Below are 16,553 nucleotides of genomic sequence, written 5' to 3'. Positions count from 1 at the left end.
GGTGTACAGGGGTATTTTTAGGGTTCAGGGCTAGGTTTGGGTTATGGTGTACAGGGGTATTTTTAGGGTTCAGGGCTAGGTTTGGGTTTTGGGGTACAGGGCTATTTTTAGGGTTCAGGGCTAGGTTTGGGTTAAGGGGTACAGGTGTATTTTTAGGGTTCAGGGCTAGGTTTGGGTTAAGGGGTACAGGGGTATTTTAGGGTTATGGGGTACAGGGGTATTTTTAGGGTTCAGGGCTAGGTTTGGGTTATGGGGTACAGGGGTATTTTTAGGGTTCAGGGCTAGGTTTGGGTTTTGGGGTACAGGGGTAGCTTTAGGGATTAGGGAAAGGTTTTGGGTATAGGGGTACAGGGGTATTTTAAAACTTATTTAATTTGGATTTTGGGGTACAGGGGTATTTTTAGGGTTCAGGGCTAGGTTTGGGTTAAGGGGTACAGGGGTATTTTTAGGGTTCAGGGCTAGGTTTGGGTTAAGAGGTACAGGGGTATTTTTAGGGTTCAGGGCTAGGTTTGGGTTATGGGGTACAGGGGTATTTTCAGGGTTCAGGGCTAGGTTTGGGTTTTTGGGTACAGGGGTAGCTTTAGGGATTAGGGAAAGGTTTTGGGTATAGGGGTACAGGGGTATTTTAAGGGTTCCGTTTAAAAAAAAAAACTTTAAAGAAATTAAATTAAATTAATTAAATATTTATTAATTACAATTTTAAAAAAAAAGATATACTTACCTATACCTACGTTGTAATGGCATGCGCTGTAATAGCATCTGCTATGTAATGACATGCGTTGTAAAGGCATGCATTGTAAAGGATCCTGCGTTGTAAAAATCGCGTTGTAATGGTATGCAATGTAAAAGTATGCGTTTTAACGTCATACATCCCTGCATTCTCACTCTTGTCCTCACTTTTGTCCCAGTCTACTTTAAAACCCAATATATTGGAGAAGTTGTAAAAAGATCCAGGCATGCAAGATCAAGATCAGAAGAGTGAGTGGCATGTCGTCAGCGTAGAGTAGTATTAGAGTCTCACAATGTAGTATGGATTCCTACAATCGACCCATTCTATCATACCCCAGCATCAATAGCTCTAGAAGAACGAGTTACTTTCCATTGGTAACGATGTATCTGGTAGAGACACAGTCTAGCCGCAGATCCAAACACACACAAAGGGTGAGAAAGGACAGCCCTGGTGCGGATATAGAAGGGTTCAAACAGACACCCCAATTCCCCTCCGCTGTGGGGGAATTAAACAGGCAACATACTGTGGCTATGAAGTCTGCATTCAGATGGCACTATTTAAATAAGTATAACATAGCCCCAATAAAATGACCGACAATGCAAGGGTTTTCACCAGCACGTCCTTATAAGTACAACAAAAAGAGAGAGAGAATGCACCAATAATTTCATGAAGGTCTGCAATGAAGAAAACCCACTTGGGAATGATGTATGAGAGATGCATCACCTTTCTACGCCAATAGGTCAAAACTTTTACCACTAGTTTTACATCCACATTAATCAATCAACTATATGGGACAATAGTTTTAGCAATGAAGAGGATCTTTGCCCAGTTTGGAAGAAAAGAACTCGGCACCCTGTTTGAGATGTTGTTGACTACACCTAAAGTCTTCGTACAATCATCAAATATGATATGCAGCGTCTGTGTGGATGTAGTGCATGGTAGACATCCTGCAATCCAGATGCCCATGAGCAGGCCTTTGTGTAGAACAGAGGGTGGGAGAGGGGCACTTGCCTGCCTCACCAGTGACATGCTTCCATCCAAAGAGCACCCTAACAGCAGATCAATCCTCCTGTCATTGCCCCTCGGTCCCTGGGTACTAACCGCAGTGAAGGAAGCCACATTGTGGGTCTTTGGCTTTGGGCCCATCAATGGTGGGGTTTAGTTGGCAAAGGACATCTCTGCTCCTTGAGGTCTCTCAGTGCCGATTACAGCACCACCACTGCACAATGTTCAAGTAGTGAGGGTTGGTCACCACTGGTTGCCACTGCCAAAAATCACAGATATATCGGGCTGTTTTCATAGTTATTGTGCTGTTCCCCGGGAGTGCCACAGAACTTCAGCATTAGTGACCATTTTCATCTATGATCAAACTCCACATCAACAGTGACACAATGAAATTGTACCTCCTTGGAACTAGGTTATCTTCCTGCAAGGAGGGCTTACCTGCTTGTTTGCTAAATGAAGTCTCAGTCATGGGGTTGACAGACATTTCTTGGTTAGTCCTGTTGCTGGGACACAATGCAGCTTCACACAAGAGACCTGCCTTGCTGCTGTGCCTGGAAGACCCTTATGGTACAGTAAGGTAGTGAAACCGACCGAGAACTTGACGAAAAAGCTTATCAGAGGAAGCTCCATTGCACTTGGAACCCGATCATGAAGGAACTCTACAAAAAAGACAAGCTCTAAGTAAGTGACTAGGATGAAGATTCCAATTGGTCTGGGAAATGCACAACCTCCTTGCGGCTTTACTGCACTCAGATCTTTAGCTGCTGATTGGTCATTCGTCGACTGCAAGTGGCCATCAGTAAAAGCTGTCACAAGGAGAGCTGCAAGAGCCAACTTTTTGTCTAATACTACTTGACCTGAGTGAGCCTCTCTATTTCAAGAATACAATGAACTAGGGGAGGAAATTCCCCCTGCTCTTCCTATTGAGCCACAAACTCATTAAATAGCTGCCCCATGCATCTTTCTCCGCTTGGCCACTTTCAATCAGGGCTCCTGCCAAGGTGGTTTGCATTCAGCCAGCACCAGAAACCTAACTTTCCTACTGCAACTCTTGACAGGCCCACCATAGGCCGTAGCCTAGCCGCTTTCACCCGCTTCTTCTCCTTCCCCAAGCCCCGCTGAAAGAGTTACATTCAAGGTGAATAATAGGTGTTCAATTCCACTTACACTAAATGGTCCATCACAGTCTTCTATTGATCTTCGTGTCAAACATTCAAGACTATTTGACTTTTTACAGTTTTTTCCTTTTCCTACCTATAGTATGTTTTATACAGGTTTACTTTTTATAATTCACATTACATGGAACCTTTTCTCACAGATCTCAGCTGCCACTCCTGCAAAGCTAGTGGATTTTAGCCTTTAAGTTAAGCATGCACTAGTCCTGGTAAGCCAAAGAGCAACTCAAGATGCTTTATAGATTGCCTAATCAGCTAATAACTGGATTTTAGCACTGTGAAAGCACATTGTGTGCAGCACATTTAGTCACTGTACCACTCTTGCCTGACAGCCAGCTTCTTACACATGCCTATATGACAGGACCCAACAAATCAATATACATTTTGTCGTCTCCAGACACACCGACTTACTTAATTGTGTGCATGTTCAATCCGTGGAGTTTCTTCTTCAATTCGTCAAAGCTCATCCCTTCTGCGCCATGACAGCTTTTGATTAAATTCAACACCTGAGAAAGAAAACGTGAGATATATACTGACACTTGCCTAAAAGTTTTCAAATATTTTAGTGACATTACCCAAACACTACACAACATAAATGACTACAGTATCAGAAAGTCTTTGAGTTAAAGTATAATTTTCAGAAGTTTCAAAAGAAAAACCTCTTAAACTTGAAGGAATTGTTCTTTTGGTCGCAAAGCCAATTTAAATTTTAAGACCAGAATTATCGAAAGGCATGTGGCCACTCCAACTGTTTTGCGGGAGTCTAAGCCCTAATGGGGGTTCAGAGTCGAGTCCAGGCTTTAAGCATAGACAAAATAACCTAAGGACTTTCTTGAGCAATGCTATGGTTTTTAAGAGTGGTTGCGGACATCAGGGCTTTGGGGAAGATCACAATCATCTGCGCAACTTTGCTGGGAAATTGCAGGGTAAAATCCTGAATATCATCCCCTTCTTCTGAAATATATTTTAGGTTGAAGATTTTTTTTATTGTTATGAAAACAAACAAGATGCATCACTAACAGAACCCCAATAATGGGTGCAGTTATCTAGGTGCTTCGCAGAGCATTAAATAAGAAAAAAAAAAAAAACCCATCCTCCCACTCCCACCCTGTCCACCCCCTCCCATCTACTCTTCCATGAAAGCTGACTAAGCATACAAGTGAAGGTTGGGTCGTGTGCACTGTAGCTCAATGCGATGAACTATGGGTCGCGTCTGGATTAAGTGCGGGAAAGCGTAATATCCGGAGTTATTTAGGACAGGACTGTTCGCGAAATTCAGAGCATAGCAAGGAAACAAAGGGTAGCCACATAGCTGCAAAAACAGCCCCATTTCCCTGTAACGAGAAGGAAATGAGTTCCATCCCCAGGACAAACCACAGGTGGTGAAGCCACCCATTGAAAGTGGGTAATTTATCTGTGCCCCACAAGGAAAGTATATTCCGAGTGCCGCCCCTAGAGCTTTGCCTAATTGTTTGCCTTTGCGGGATTTGAGGGGGCATGTAAGCATATCAGAGACCCCAAGGACCACAAACTCTGGAAATAGTAAAAGTGTTGCGTCAAAATGACAGTCAATCTTATCTAGCACCTGTGTGCAGTATGCTCTGAGATGGGGGCATTCCCACAGCAGGTGTAATAGTGTGCCATCCGCCTCACAACCCCTCCAGCAAGTGGGGGAGCGATCCGGATCGCTTTTGCGCAATCGAGCTGGGGTGAGGTACCAATACAGCATAACCTTGGTGGCTGTTTTTACTGAAATATATTTTAGAGTCAGTACCTGGATTGTTTTTGCAGTTTCTGGAAACTGGCAGGAAGCCAGTGCCAATGCACTGACAGTTGTACTGTTCTAGTATTTGCATAGCACGTGCAAGATGCAACGTGCTTTTTGAGTGGTTAAGTTGCTACATCATTGTGCATTGCTGCACACAAGCATACATAGAGAAATAAGGTTGTATGGCAGTATTAGTAACAGAATGTAACATAAGAAGTGCAAGTCAGGACTGCAATTTGCAAATACTGACAGGTGAACTCTTCAACCTAACAAGTTTATTTTTTATTACGGGAGGACCCAAATGTTTGTCATTCCACGTCTGAGAGTTCTCCTTCCAGAGCAGAGTATTGTCAAACAAGACAGTTCCTCTTCCATGCATAGTCTGGGGAGCGATGTTTGGCACTTTCCTTGCTGCTGTACTCTGCACTGCCAAAGCTCACCAGCATAGTCGATACATGACAACATGAGGGATCAAGAGGCCAGAACCCTGTGAGAGATTCCCAAATGAAGGAGGATGTTGAGAAAGATTTTCATAATTATGAATTCATGTTGTTGGTCTGTCGGTTGAAAAAACAAGTTGGGAGTCGATCACTCCTGAATTCCTTAATTGTGTGGAGGAGGTTGTAGTGATGAGACTTCAGGAGTACAACCAGTGTTAGGATCATATTTCTACAATGCTTGGATAGTGTGGATTGATGTGTTCATAAATTGAGCTTCAAGTGATTCTATATCATCAAAGAGTCTAATGCGATCATGCACTGGTGAAGTACGGATGAGGCCATTTTGATGTCAGTGGAATTGTAGCAAGTGAGGCTGAAAATGTTTGACCGTGGATTCAGGCAAACATTCAAAGTAAGGGGAAGATCTCTTAGCTTTCTTAGTTGCTTTATTAATTTCGTATTTGTCTCTGTAATGGTTTTATATGCTAGTGTCAGTGTTTCTTGTAACTTTATAGTTGAGCGGGACAAACTTCCACTGGCATGGTCAGATACACAAGGATTTAAGGAGAACAACTTTGTCAAAGATGTCAGAGCAATTGGTGGAATTAACAGTTATCAGAAGGTCTAGTTGTGATAAGCTGATAGGACAACTTTAAATGAGTCAAGTACCATTTTCCTAAGGTCTGTATTTATGCTGGAGGTTAGTGGGGAAGCAGGTACAATGGTAAGGCTGAAGTTGAAGATTCTGTGATGATCACTCCAGGCGGCAGGGTAATTGCCAATTATTGAGATCAGACCCTTAGAGGCAGTTTCTGCATTGAGGCCAACAGTCCAAATTAATTCAGGAGATAGATGGTTGAGGAAAGTGTTGGCTAGAATGTAGTTGTGGCTTCTCCAACCGGTTTAGTTCGTCAAAGATACATAAATCTTGGTGGCCAAAGAGAATTTTTCGAAACTTAATCAAGGCATAACTGCGAGTGGGAGGATGGCAGCTGAAAAGGAAGGAGGCAGAGAAAGTTGCATCTGTTGAACACTGCACCAGTAAGGACGTAGACCAGTGTTGTGATTTGATGATTGGGAAGGAGTTTTTTAGCATCAGCAATTTTAGATAGGGTTATGCATCCTTTGGAGACGATTTCATAACAAACCAGGAGTGCACCGTTACCTAGTAAAGTTTTGTAATGAAGAGTGTGTCCAAATTGGAGCCTGAAAGCAGGTCATAACTATGAACTCTGTTCTTGCTTAAGGACTTCGCACTGATTAGGGTGCAGCAAGGGCGGTTCTCTAAGTGATCAAATTTAGTGGATTACCTGGGGAGCTGGTCTCGTGGAATTCTATATTCTGAGAGGGTGATCAAGGTCAGGGTTCACAGTAGAGAACCCTCCTTCTGAACTCTTTATCAGGAAACAATCCTTTTATCTGGTAAATACTGTTGGGTGTCATCTGTGGTGGCAAGTGATGCAGTGGCCAGGAAGATGTAGTTAACTGTTCAGTGAAGTTACAATGCACAGTCCACAGAGGGCAGTAGTGGTTAAGGATGAATGCTTGCACCTGCGATTGGCCTGGCAATTGCGAATTAGAGGCCCAAGTTTTAACCTTAGAGTGAGAACATAAAATAGGCTGTTTGCATAATAAATTTCACTCATTAAGTAAATTGTCTGGAGAACTAGGACATCTACTATCTCCTAATAGGGGAGACAGTCAAGAAAATGCCCTACACTTGGCAGAAGTACTACGGAAGGGGAGGCAAAGAATCTTAGCCTTGAAACTGAAGTTTATACAGACACGCAACTACATACAAAATCTCTGAACTGATGATGGGTTAACAGTGAGCCACATCTAGAAGATTCAAGTCCGCCACATCTACGCAATTGAAAAACTGACCATAACCGGAGCAGATAGGAGGAACCATTAAAAAAAATAAAATGGAACGCACATTCAAAATTGGGGTTGGAAATCGAGAGGCACCCTCCTGACCTGGTGAGAATGGGAAAATGACAGTGCATTTGAAGACACCGACACAGAGGCTGAAATATATGGGGGTTTAAAACAGACTATGCTGAACACCACTAAGCCACGAACACCAGAAGCAAAAAAAGTATTCAGAACTGACCGACCGAGGACACAAAGGGTCCGCATAATCACAAAAAAATTAATCTCTCAAAATGTAGAGCCTTGTTCAAAATAAATAAAAAGGTCAACAGACATTTTAGACCCATAATTTGTACTCCTTGGACACAGGATAAATGGGACAGGGCACAAAGGAGACTATCACATGCAAATGTTGTGCACCAATAGTAATTACTGAGATTCAGTGCTTGACAGGAAAAGAAATTCACTTGTAGCCAGCAGAACCCATTGAAAACTAAGTACGACATTCACTTGCCAAATACATGACAGGCCTGTAGAGGTCAAAAGCCACTCAGCAACTGCTTGCATTCCAATAGTTACTAATAGTGAGGACACAAATGAAAGCAGAAGTGCCTTCCGAGTACAACCACTACTGCGATTTTTGTGAAACCGATCATATGCTTCATGCCCTAGAATCCCTGGCACACTTCCCACCTCTCCATAGGGCTTGGTTTAATTAAAAAAGTCTACAATATTTCATTCTTTGAAAATGAATAGGGTCATAAGATAGCGTCTCTCCTGACCTTATCTCCCTCTTCCCCCTACCCCTCTCCGCTCTACTCTTCGCCACTTTCCTGCTACTGACCTTTGCCCTCATCTGTCCTGGCCCTTAGTCCCCACCCTGTTTATCTGTGAATTTTCCCTCGTCAATTGAGATCTAGCTATTTTGTCTGATGCCTGATGGAGCTACCTGGTTTAGCTATAGGGGAGACAGGCCGGGGATTCCCTCCTTGGACGTCACCTACCCAGTCGGTCTTTAGCCAGACTTCCTTTCATCTATCTTTGTTGTCTCTCTTCCCTTATGCTCCCTTTCTCACCTCACCTGCCCCTCCACTACATTTCTCTCTCCTTTCTCTCCTCTCCCAATGTATTGTCTATTTTTTGATGTATTGTGTAATTGTTGATATTTTTCTGCTACACTGTTGATTCTCATGTAAAGCGCTCGGATACCTTCCGGTCTATCCAGCGCTATATAAAAGTCTTTAAATAAATCTGTATGAGGACCTTAATAACCACCCCAAAAGAATAAAGGAATTGCCTGTGCTATCCTCCAAAGCAACGTCAACAGGAATTATGCAGTCATGGTTTGATGTCCTGGCACAGACATGCAACCAACAAACACAATCGCAAAATAATGCAATGAACACTTGGCCAACACACATTTCTAGAACTTTTTACAATAACAGAATGATTTCCACAGACAATGGGCTACTTACTATCCGCCGTAAGCACACAGTGACGGTAAAGTTGCAGTGGGTAGTTACAACTTTAACTCCCAACACTAAAGCAAGAATAAGTACTTCAGTTACGTACCACGCAGCAGAGGAGGCAGAGGGAGAGAGAGGGAGAGAGAGGGAGAGAGAGGGAGAGAGAGGGAGGGAGAGGGAGGGAGAGAGAGGGAGAGAGAGGGAGAGAGAGGGAGAGAGAGGGAGAGAGAGGGAGAGAGAGGGAGAGAGAGGGAGAGAGTGGGTGTGTGTGTTTTTTTTAAGGGGGAATTGAGGGGGTGTTGGGATGAGTCGATGTGGAGAGTGCGGAGCTGAGGCAGCTCCTGTCCCCCCGGCATCGCCACCCTCCAGCTCCACCAACCTTACCAGGGGTTAGACAGGGTTGCAGTAGGCTGCAAGCGAGCAAGTGCGGCAGCTGTAGCAGGCTGCCGTGAAGAGTGGGCCATTGGTGCCGCTGAGACAGCCAGTTCAGACCAGGTGCGGTTTGAGGCTTCCCGGCGCATGCCCCTACTTGCACCATCAGGAGTTGGACTGCAGATCACGTGACCAGCTTGACTATACGTACTGTTATTTAGTGGCAGCCAGCAGACGCCCATCCTTCAAGCCCACCGACTCCACAAAGATGCCACGAAGGTGCTGCAGTGCCATGTCGGTGAGTGTGCATATAGGGCAGTGGGGATATCATATAAGCAGTGGGCATTGTTGGATCATTGCCGGCCCCCACCCTCCCGCAGTAGACATTTACCTCACCTCACAAAACATACAGCAGTAGAAAGGGCGCCTACCATAATAGCCCAGAGGGTGTCCAAAAAGAGCTTAGGACACCCCTCAGGACAGTATTCAGTTTTCTGTTTGCCAACTGTTCACACCACAGAAGGGGCGCACAGTATTCTGCCAACTGCTAATAGCCCAATTAAGAACTTAACCTGTGATGAGGCCAGGGAAAAGTAGGAAGCAACCAGCCAAAAACCACATTTAAAACTCAAGGACAGAGCCCAACCACAACATGGATGCGGTGGAGGCTTTATCATAGCTATATCCAACACAATCTAGCGTAATACCAGGACATGAGCAGCAACCCCTCAACCAGCCCCTGATCCCCCCCCCCACGGCACACCAGCCGTACAAACATCATAGGGGGTGTCATCACCCGTTAGCTCTAATTCCCATGATTTAAAACTCGGAGTGACTTTCCCTGCAGTATCACCTCAAACAGGGCGACATTGAGGGATAACTTTTGAAATACCGCTGCTGCTCAAAAGTCATGATTAAATATACATAACAAAACGTTGGATACCACCCAGGCATGCCTGGTTTCAGATTTGGTTCAAACACTGGTCCAGGCTATGATCCACTACAAAAAGTAGCTGAGGGTTATCCACCATTACAGGACCCCGAAGAAATCCCTCACGATATGCTAACTGCGAATTCATATGCTGTGCTTGCCTCCCCTCCAATCACCATCTCAAGTGTGGACTCTCAGTTTACTCCTAATCCTAGTCTGTTTTAGCCCTTAATATCTAAACTACAAACTAATATTGACGATCCTGCAGGGAGGAAGAAAAGCCCACAGCCCTCAAGTTGTGCAACGGGCAAGGTCACCCACATGCAAAACCAAATTGCTGACTCCAATAACTTCATCAGATTTAATTGATCAGTACAATCACATGGACCGCTCAGGTGGGGACTGCAACATCAACATCTCCCTACACCTATCTTTTTTCAACGCAGATCCAAAACGAGACTCCATATCTGGAAGGTCGCCACCTGATCGATACTAATGAGCTCTGATCACAACTTCTGCAATCCCTCCAACCAACGGTATCAGCGTTAAATTAACATTCAGATAAATTGGACCCACAGGTTGACCTCTTAAACACACTTGCTGTGTACACAGCTGGGATTGATAAAAAATAGATACAATACAATACACGGATTATACAAGTACAATCTAAAGTTCAATTAGTTCAAGCAGTATGCTGTTGCTTTCCAATAATCAAAAGCTTGACCTTGTTACCCCAATCTCTTTCATCAGTATTAACTGAAGTTAAGAAGCTACCGTCATCAGGGCAGGCTTGCCCTCTGCAATAGGACATTCGTTTAACAGACGCAACTGAACCAGTTGCCCAGAAGGAGCACAGTAGGAAGCAAGGTTTCGCCAGCTGTAAAGTACTGCATGATCGTTTGATGTCAGTCAAACAAACAGTTCCCTCAGTCGTTAATCACATACTTGAAAATCAAAGTGCCATCACAAAAAGTTCTTCCAACTATCAACATACACTAGTTAAGGTGGACTTGAATGCTTGAGGGCCAGATCAGGCGACTGTGCAAAAACAAGGCAACAGAATGCACTAATCCAGGCATTGGTATAGCAACCAACTCACTGCAAGCTCATAGGTGGGGAAAAATTACTTTGAAAAAAAATCGAAAAAAATTGCAATAGACACGTCATTGAAACTCGAAACACAATCAACAACTACTCTTCAAAAAATAAAACCACTACACCACTAGGTTCGATAAGTACATTTAGTATCATCAGCAGTCAGTCAACGGCCCATCAACCATTTACACACCTAAAACCATCCCCAATACGCAATCTATAATTAGCAGTACATACTCAGATTGAGCCAAGTCAACCACCGAAGCTCATCCTGCCAGCGACGCTAAGGAATGATCAATCTCAACCTAACGTGGAACATGAAGTAGACCAGGAGCAAGCCCTTGCGGCGAACTATCCAGCGGCAAGCCCCAGCATCAGAACATTTCCCCTGACACCAATAGGCAAGTCCAGATTAGTGCTAAGATTGGTGGTTCCAGAACACCTTATAGGTAACTCAAACAAAGGCGATGAAAAAAGGATTTCGACAACACAATCCAAGAGATCCGACCCAGTGAGCTTATGTAGAACAGTACTTAATAAAGTGACTCCAAATCCTACCAGTGATCATGTAGGCCCTCAGCAACAAATACCTATAATCCAACGGAGAATGGATCAAACTCCAAAACCGACAAGTCCTCCTTTACCGATATAGATCTCAATTCGACCATAGATAGATCTCAGACTAAATTGCTGCTAATCCTGGAGTATACTTCCCAAGGCCCACAAGACATTTTAAAATCGAGGAAATATTCTCAGACTTTTTAGATCAATCCCAGAATTACGCATCTTGGAATCCAAAGATATAACTTCAATTGAATTTAAACCCAGTGAAAGCAACCAAACAACTGAAATAACCCTAATTGCTCTAGCATCCAAGGCAATAAAGGAATTGACACAATCAAAGGCAGACCAATTCAACAGCTGGGGCATCAAATTAACAATGTCCAACGATCTTCGGCATCCTTCAATACTAGCAACCCCCCTGGCTCTTTACAGTTACTCAGGAAATCCACCCTTTTCAATAATAAAATCGGCCCGAAGCCGCTCCTTAGCTGGACAGGATGAGCCAGTAATAGAATGTTAATCCAGCACAAGGGCCAACTGGACCGGGCTGCCACAAGCCTTGTCTCGGGGTTTGAAAGACTGAAATAGCACTTATCCTGGTTTAACAATATGCTCCTTCAATATCAACGGCCTTACCACAAAATGTCAATCTCCCGATACGCTTGAATTCCTAAAAAAACATGACATCATATTTCCCCAGGAAACTTGGTTGGGGACAAGCATCCCAACAGAAGGCTACCTGGAATTCAGGTCTACCACCTCAAGACTGCATAAGCATGGCAGACTGCGAGGTGGACTCTCGATCTAGGTTGCCTGTAAAATATCCCCTGACATCAACCAGCTAGAATTCTACGAAGACTGGATCACTGGCCTTAGAGTTAGAAGCCCCAATTCAGCCAGACAGTTGCTATTGTTCAATATTTACATTTCTCCCCACACCAGTGAGTAAAAGGCCAAACAGGATCGTCTAATCGACATTATGTGCAATTTAATAAGCGAATATGGCAGCAACCCCTGCTTAATTGCAGGAGATTTTAACACAAACCTCTTTCAAAGAACTACTGAAGAATATAATGACACTTCCAGCGGTTCTGTCACACTTTGAGGTCCAAACAAAACCCGCAGATAATAGGCCAGGTAAACTGGGAGAAATTATAGTTTTACAATTCAATAGTATGGGTTATACTATATTGAACAGCTGCTTCCCCATGGACACTCCACCATCCTAGACAAGAACAAATGGTCACACACACTCATTCCTGGATTTCACGCTCAGCAAGAACAAAATGCTTCCTCTGATAGAGAATTACTCTATCACATCACCTGCTGAGAGCGACCACCGTCCTCAAATAATAAACCTATTCTTCAATGTAGCCCACCATTCAGCAATTGGTCATACAATAACAGGAACCCACACATTGAACCTTAAAAGACTGAAATGGACAAATCGCTCAATCCCTACTCCAATTATGGAAAAATGTAGAGCACTCCTATGAGTATGGCGTGAAGTGGTCGACGTACCAACAGAAGTATGGGAGCTTCTTGCAAACCAACTACTCAGTGAATTTCCGTCTTCTTCACGAAATCCACCAACTTTCAACCAATTACATATCTCAGTTGAATTAAAAACTCAACAAAAGTCTGCTCTACGTCAGACCGGGAAGTGGCCGGGAGACGCTCAGTTATTTGATAATTAAAAGAAAGCTCAAAAAGCATTTAGGCTATCCATCTATAGAGACAAACAAAAAACAGCTGACCAGTTTTGGTTGAAATTAATACACATTAACAAAAACTCCAACCCAAAGTTATTTTGGTCGCTTATGAACAGAAGGTCACTGGGCGCAAGCGGGCAAGGCAGAGCAAATATAAGCAAAGCCAAATGGGTCCTCTTTTTAAAAAAACGACTTCAAAGAACATATAAATGGAGATGACTGACCCAGTATCTATTCATTTTTTGAACGCATGCAGGCATTATTAGAAATAACAAGTGATGGTATGCTAACCCTGCAAAATACATCTGCCACCCACACTCCAGCCCCTAACATCATCGATATTGGGAATAAGCAAGGCCATTTCCTGTCAAAGATCTGGATGGCTCCTGAAGCTCTGAGAAATAATATAGCTAGTACCATCAGTAAGCCCCATCAGACGGGTCCAACAGCCTTCCCAAAGCCCTGTACAAACAAGACTAAGCTGGGGGCCGAACATTTGATCCCCCTATTTTAATATTGCTGGCTCAACCATAACATACCAGAGTCATGGAAAGGAACCATAATTCACCTTATCTTCAAATGGGGCATCCCCAAAAACTATAGGATGATAGCTCTTTTAGATGTCGAATCCAAACATTACGCTAGCTTATTGCTCAAAGAGCTGTCGTCCTGGGCACATAAAACCCAGCGTCTACCCTTTAATCAGACCGGTTTTGTGGCCAAATCAGTAACCACCAGTAACTTACTCGCCTTATCTGTATTGATGGAGAAAGCAGCAGTCTAAAAACACCGCTACACTGTTGCTTTGTCGATTTTAAAGCAGCCTTTGATTGGGAGCCTAGGGGCCTGCTATGGCATAAACTACAGAAATGGGGAATACCCCCATCCTTTTAAAGGCCATAATCCAACTCCATTCAAATGCATGGATCCGTATAAAGTCGGGAGAGGGGTTCCACGTCTCAAGAAAAATACAGACCTCCTGTGGCGTCAAACAAGGATGTGTGCTGGCCCCCCTCCTTTTTAATTTTTTTAACGTAATATTAATGGATGTCAATTCCCATACCCCTCAGCGAGTTGGACCCTGCATTGGTAATTTGCTATACACCGACTACCTCATTTTACTTAGCCACACAAGGGTCGGACTACAGAGACTACTTGATCAGCTGCTTTCCTATACAACAAGTAATGCCCTGGAATTAAATGTATTGAAAAGTCAATCACTTTCGGGAAGCGGAAGCAGCAGAGTGGTGGGTGGCTTTTTAATGGCAAAAGCACTGAAACAGCGACATCCTATAAATACTTGGGGATTCACATGGACTCTAAGGTAACCTTTTTAAAACCAAAAGAAGTGGTTAGGGCAAAAGCCCCGTCACTTGAGGCAGCACTAATGAAGCTTGTGTGACAGCTACTCTGACCAAGCCAAACTCTGCTTCTAACAGTTATGAAAGCTAAGATCACAAACTATTTAACTTATGGTCAAGAGATAATGCTGGCGAGCAATTTTAACATGCTGAATAAATTCAAACGAGTATGGCACCTGCCATAATCTTCATCACCAGCTCAGATAAGGCTGGAGTTCGGTCTATTAGATCATCAAGGTGTCGGGGCCTGCGCATTTATCAAGCTGTGTAACAGACTGCGCAACTCGCGAGAAGGAAGTCTGGAGGCCAGGCTGTGGCAAGAAGTATCGGCCGGCCAAACCGGTCAAAAACATTGACGCCACCTAGAACACTCCTTGCAACTTCGATGTAGAAGAATGCTTGGAAAATAGTCTGCCCCAGCAGGCATTAAAATTATCCATCCAAAGAAGTGTCCAACTTTGGTCCTTTCACTCAGACAGGGAACAATTTTCCAAAAGAAAACATGCCTGGACAGTTATTTCGGAGTTCAAGCCGGGGCAGAGGCACATTATTTATCAGGCACTTATGCATTTTCATGGAAGAAAGAGTTTATGGCACTGATAATGGGTAAATGGCTTTTAATACACTTACCAGAATGGCGCCGTTCCAGTGACAACACAGAGGGCAGGGGTTGAGGGTACCACTTTGATTCGATTGAGCACACGGTTTGTGTGTCCCGCTTTTTTTAACAGAAGGCTCTTCTTGTGGGGCGAAAGGAACAAAAACGGAGTTCAATCGTGCCGACAAGTCATCATAGCAGCTATGAATCCAGAAACCATGATGCTCAACATCCGGTTCACCAAATTCCTCACAAGAGCGGCCAAAAATCTCAGAATGGCAGGATTGCAATCAAACCTGCCTCAACCTGTACACCCGTGACAACACTTGAGCCTTCAACGAATTGTCGAACATTCAGAAACAATTACCAACGCCTGCTCTAGTCTTCATTGTTTTACTCCCCCCCCCCCCCCTCCCCCCCCTATTCTATTTTTGAATGTCAATGTTCGGCTGTTTCTCTGGTTCCTAATAACGATATTACCCTTCTCCAGCCCACATCTTATATTAGATAAACTACGATATTGGACAATTGCATACATTTAATATCAAGGACATCACCCCCAATCAATTTTAGAAACACCACTGCTTCCTTTTTAAACCATTTTGTATTCATGATCCGCTTTTTAACTTTTCTGTATATAAGAAGTATTATTTGTAAGTGACATGGTTTTAGGTAAACAAGAAAGATAAATTGAAGCAAGATCTTTAAACATTTTTGAAGAACGTATTTGATTGTTGCTTACCTGACTCTGATGAGGCGTCAGCCCATGTATTGGAATGTCGCCACCTCCACTGAATCCTCTGTTCGCGTCTCCCATCATAGGACCACCAGGAGTTCTTGGAGCCGAAGTCCCTCCCATCATTGACTAAAATAAACAAGTAGAAGAAATATCACAACCTACTGCAGCCTGCAGGGTAGATTCTAAGCAATACGGCAACCTAGCTGACAACCTGGCTCTAAATTAAAGTTATCTACAATAGAGACTCAGCACTGATTATTTCTTCCTTTTTTTTATTTGAAAGATGGAATAAACGCCATTCACAAGATTCGATGGTGCTCCACAGATAATAGTTTTCAAGAAGAGGGTGAAAAAAAAAACAGACACGAAAACTAAAAAAACAAACCTGTCTCACTGAGCACCCTTTGTTTCCTAAGATTCTGTGCAACAATACCTTTCACTAGGTATACTTGCTCAAAACAAATGAAAAATAAATAAATCACCATTCAACACCTACAATACAATAACATGTATTTTTATAAATTAATCACCGGTTCACTTAACGTAAGAACCAGCAACGTTAACTGTCCCAAACGTTGCACACTTTTCCTTCTGTTTTCCCCTCCTACCTGTACCATCACTCCATATCACCTTTCGCTTATGCACAGTCATTCATAAAGCAACGATGCACACAGGTATAACGTAGAATGAGGCACCTTTGGCAATGCCCGAGGGTGCGTGAATAC

General features: G+C 43.5%; 1 protein-coding gene across 1 annotated transcript in view; it reads right to left on the bottom strand.

The window, feature by feature from the left end:
* Positions 1 to 16,553, bottom strand: part of RPA2 (replication protein A2) — a 92,055-nt gene that overhangs the window by 20,590 nt on the left and 54,912 nt on the right. Inside the window, exons 7-8 of the mRNA XM_086957489.1 lie at positions 15,832 to 15,954; positions 3,322 to 3,416 (exon numbers count right to left, since the gene is read on the bottom strand). Of these exons, the coding sequence (XP_086813615.1) occupies positions 3,322 to 3,416; positions 15,832 to 15,954 (218 nt within the window). The remainder of the gene's footprint in view (positions 1 to 3,321; positions 3,417 to 15,831; positions 15,955 to 16,553) is intronic.

The sequence above is a fragment of the Lissotriton vulgaris genome, chromosome 2_1 (genome assembly GCF_964263255.1).
Source record: "Lissotriton vulgaris chromosome 2_1, aLisVul1.2, whole genome shotgun sequence".
Classification (NCBI taxonomy): domain Eukaryota; kingdom Metazoa; phylum Chordata; class Amphibia; order Caudata; family Salamandridae; genus Lissotriton; species Lissotriton vulgaris.
Note: the sequence above shows the minus strand (reverse complement) of the source record. Positions and strands in the feature narration are given on the sequence as shown.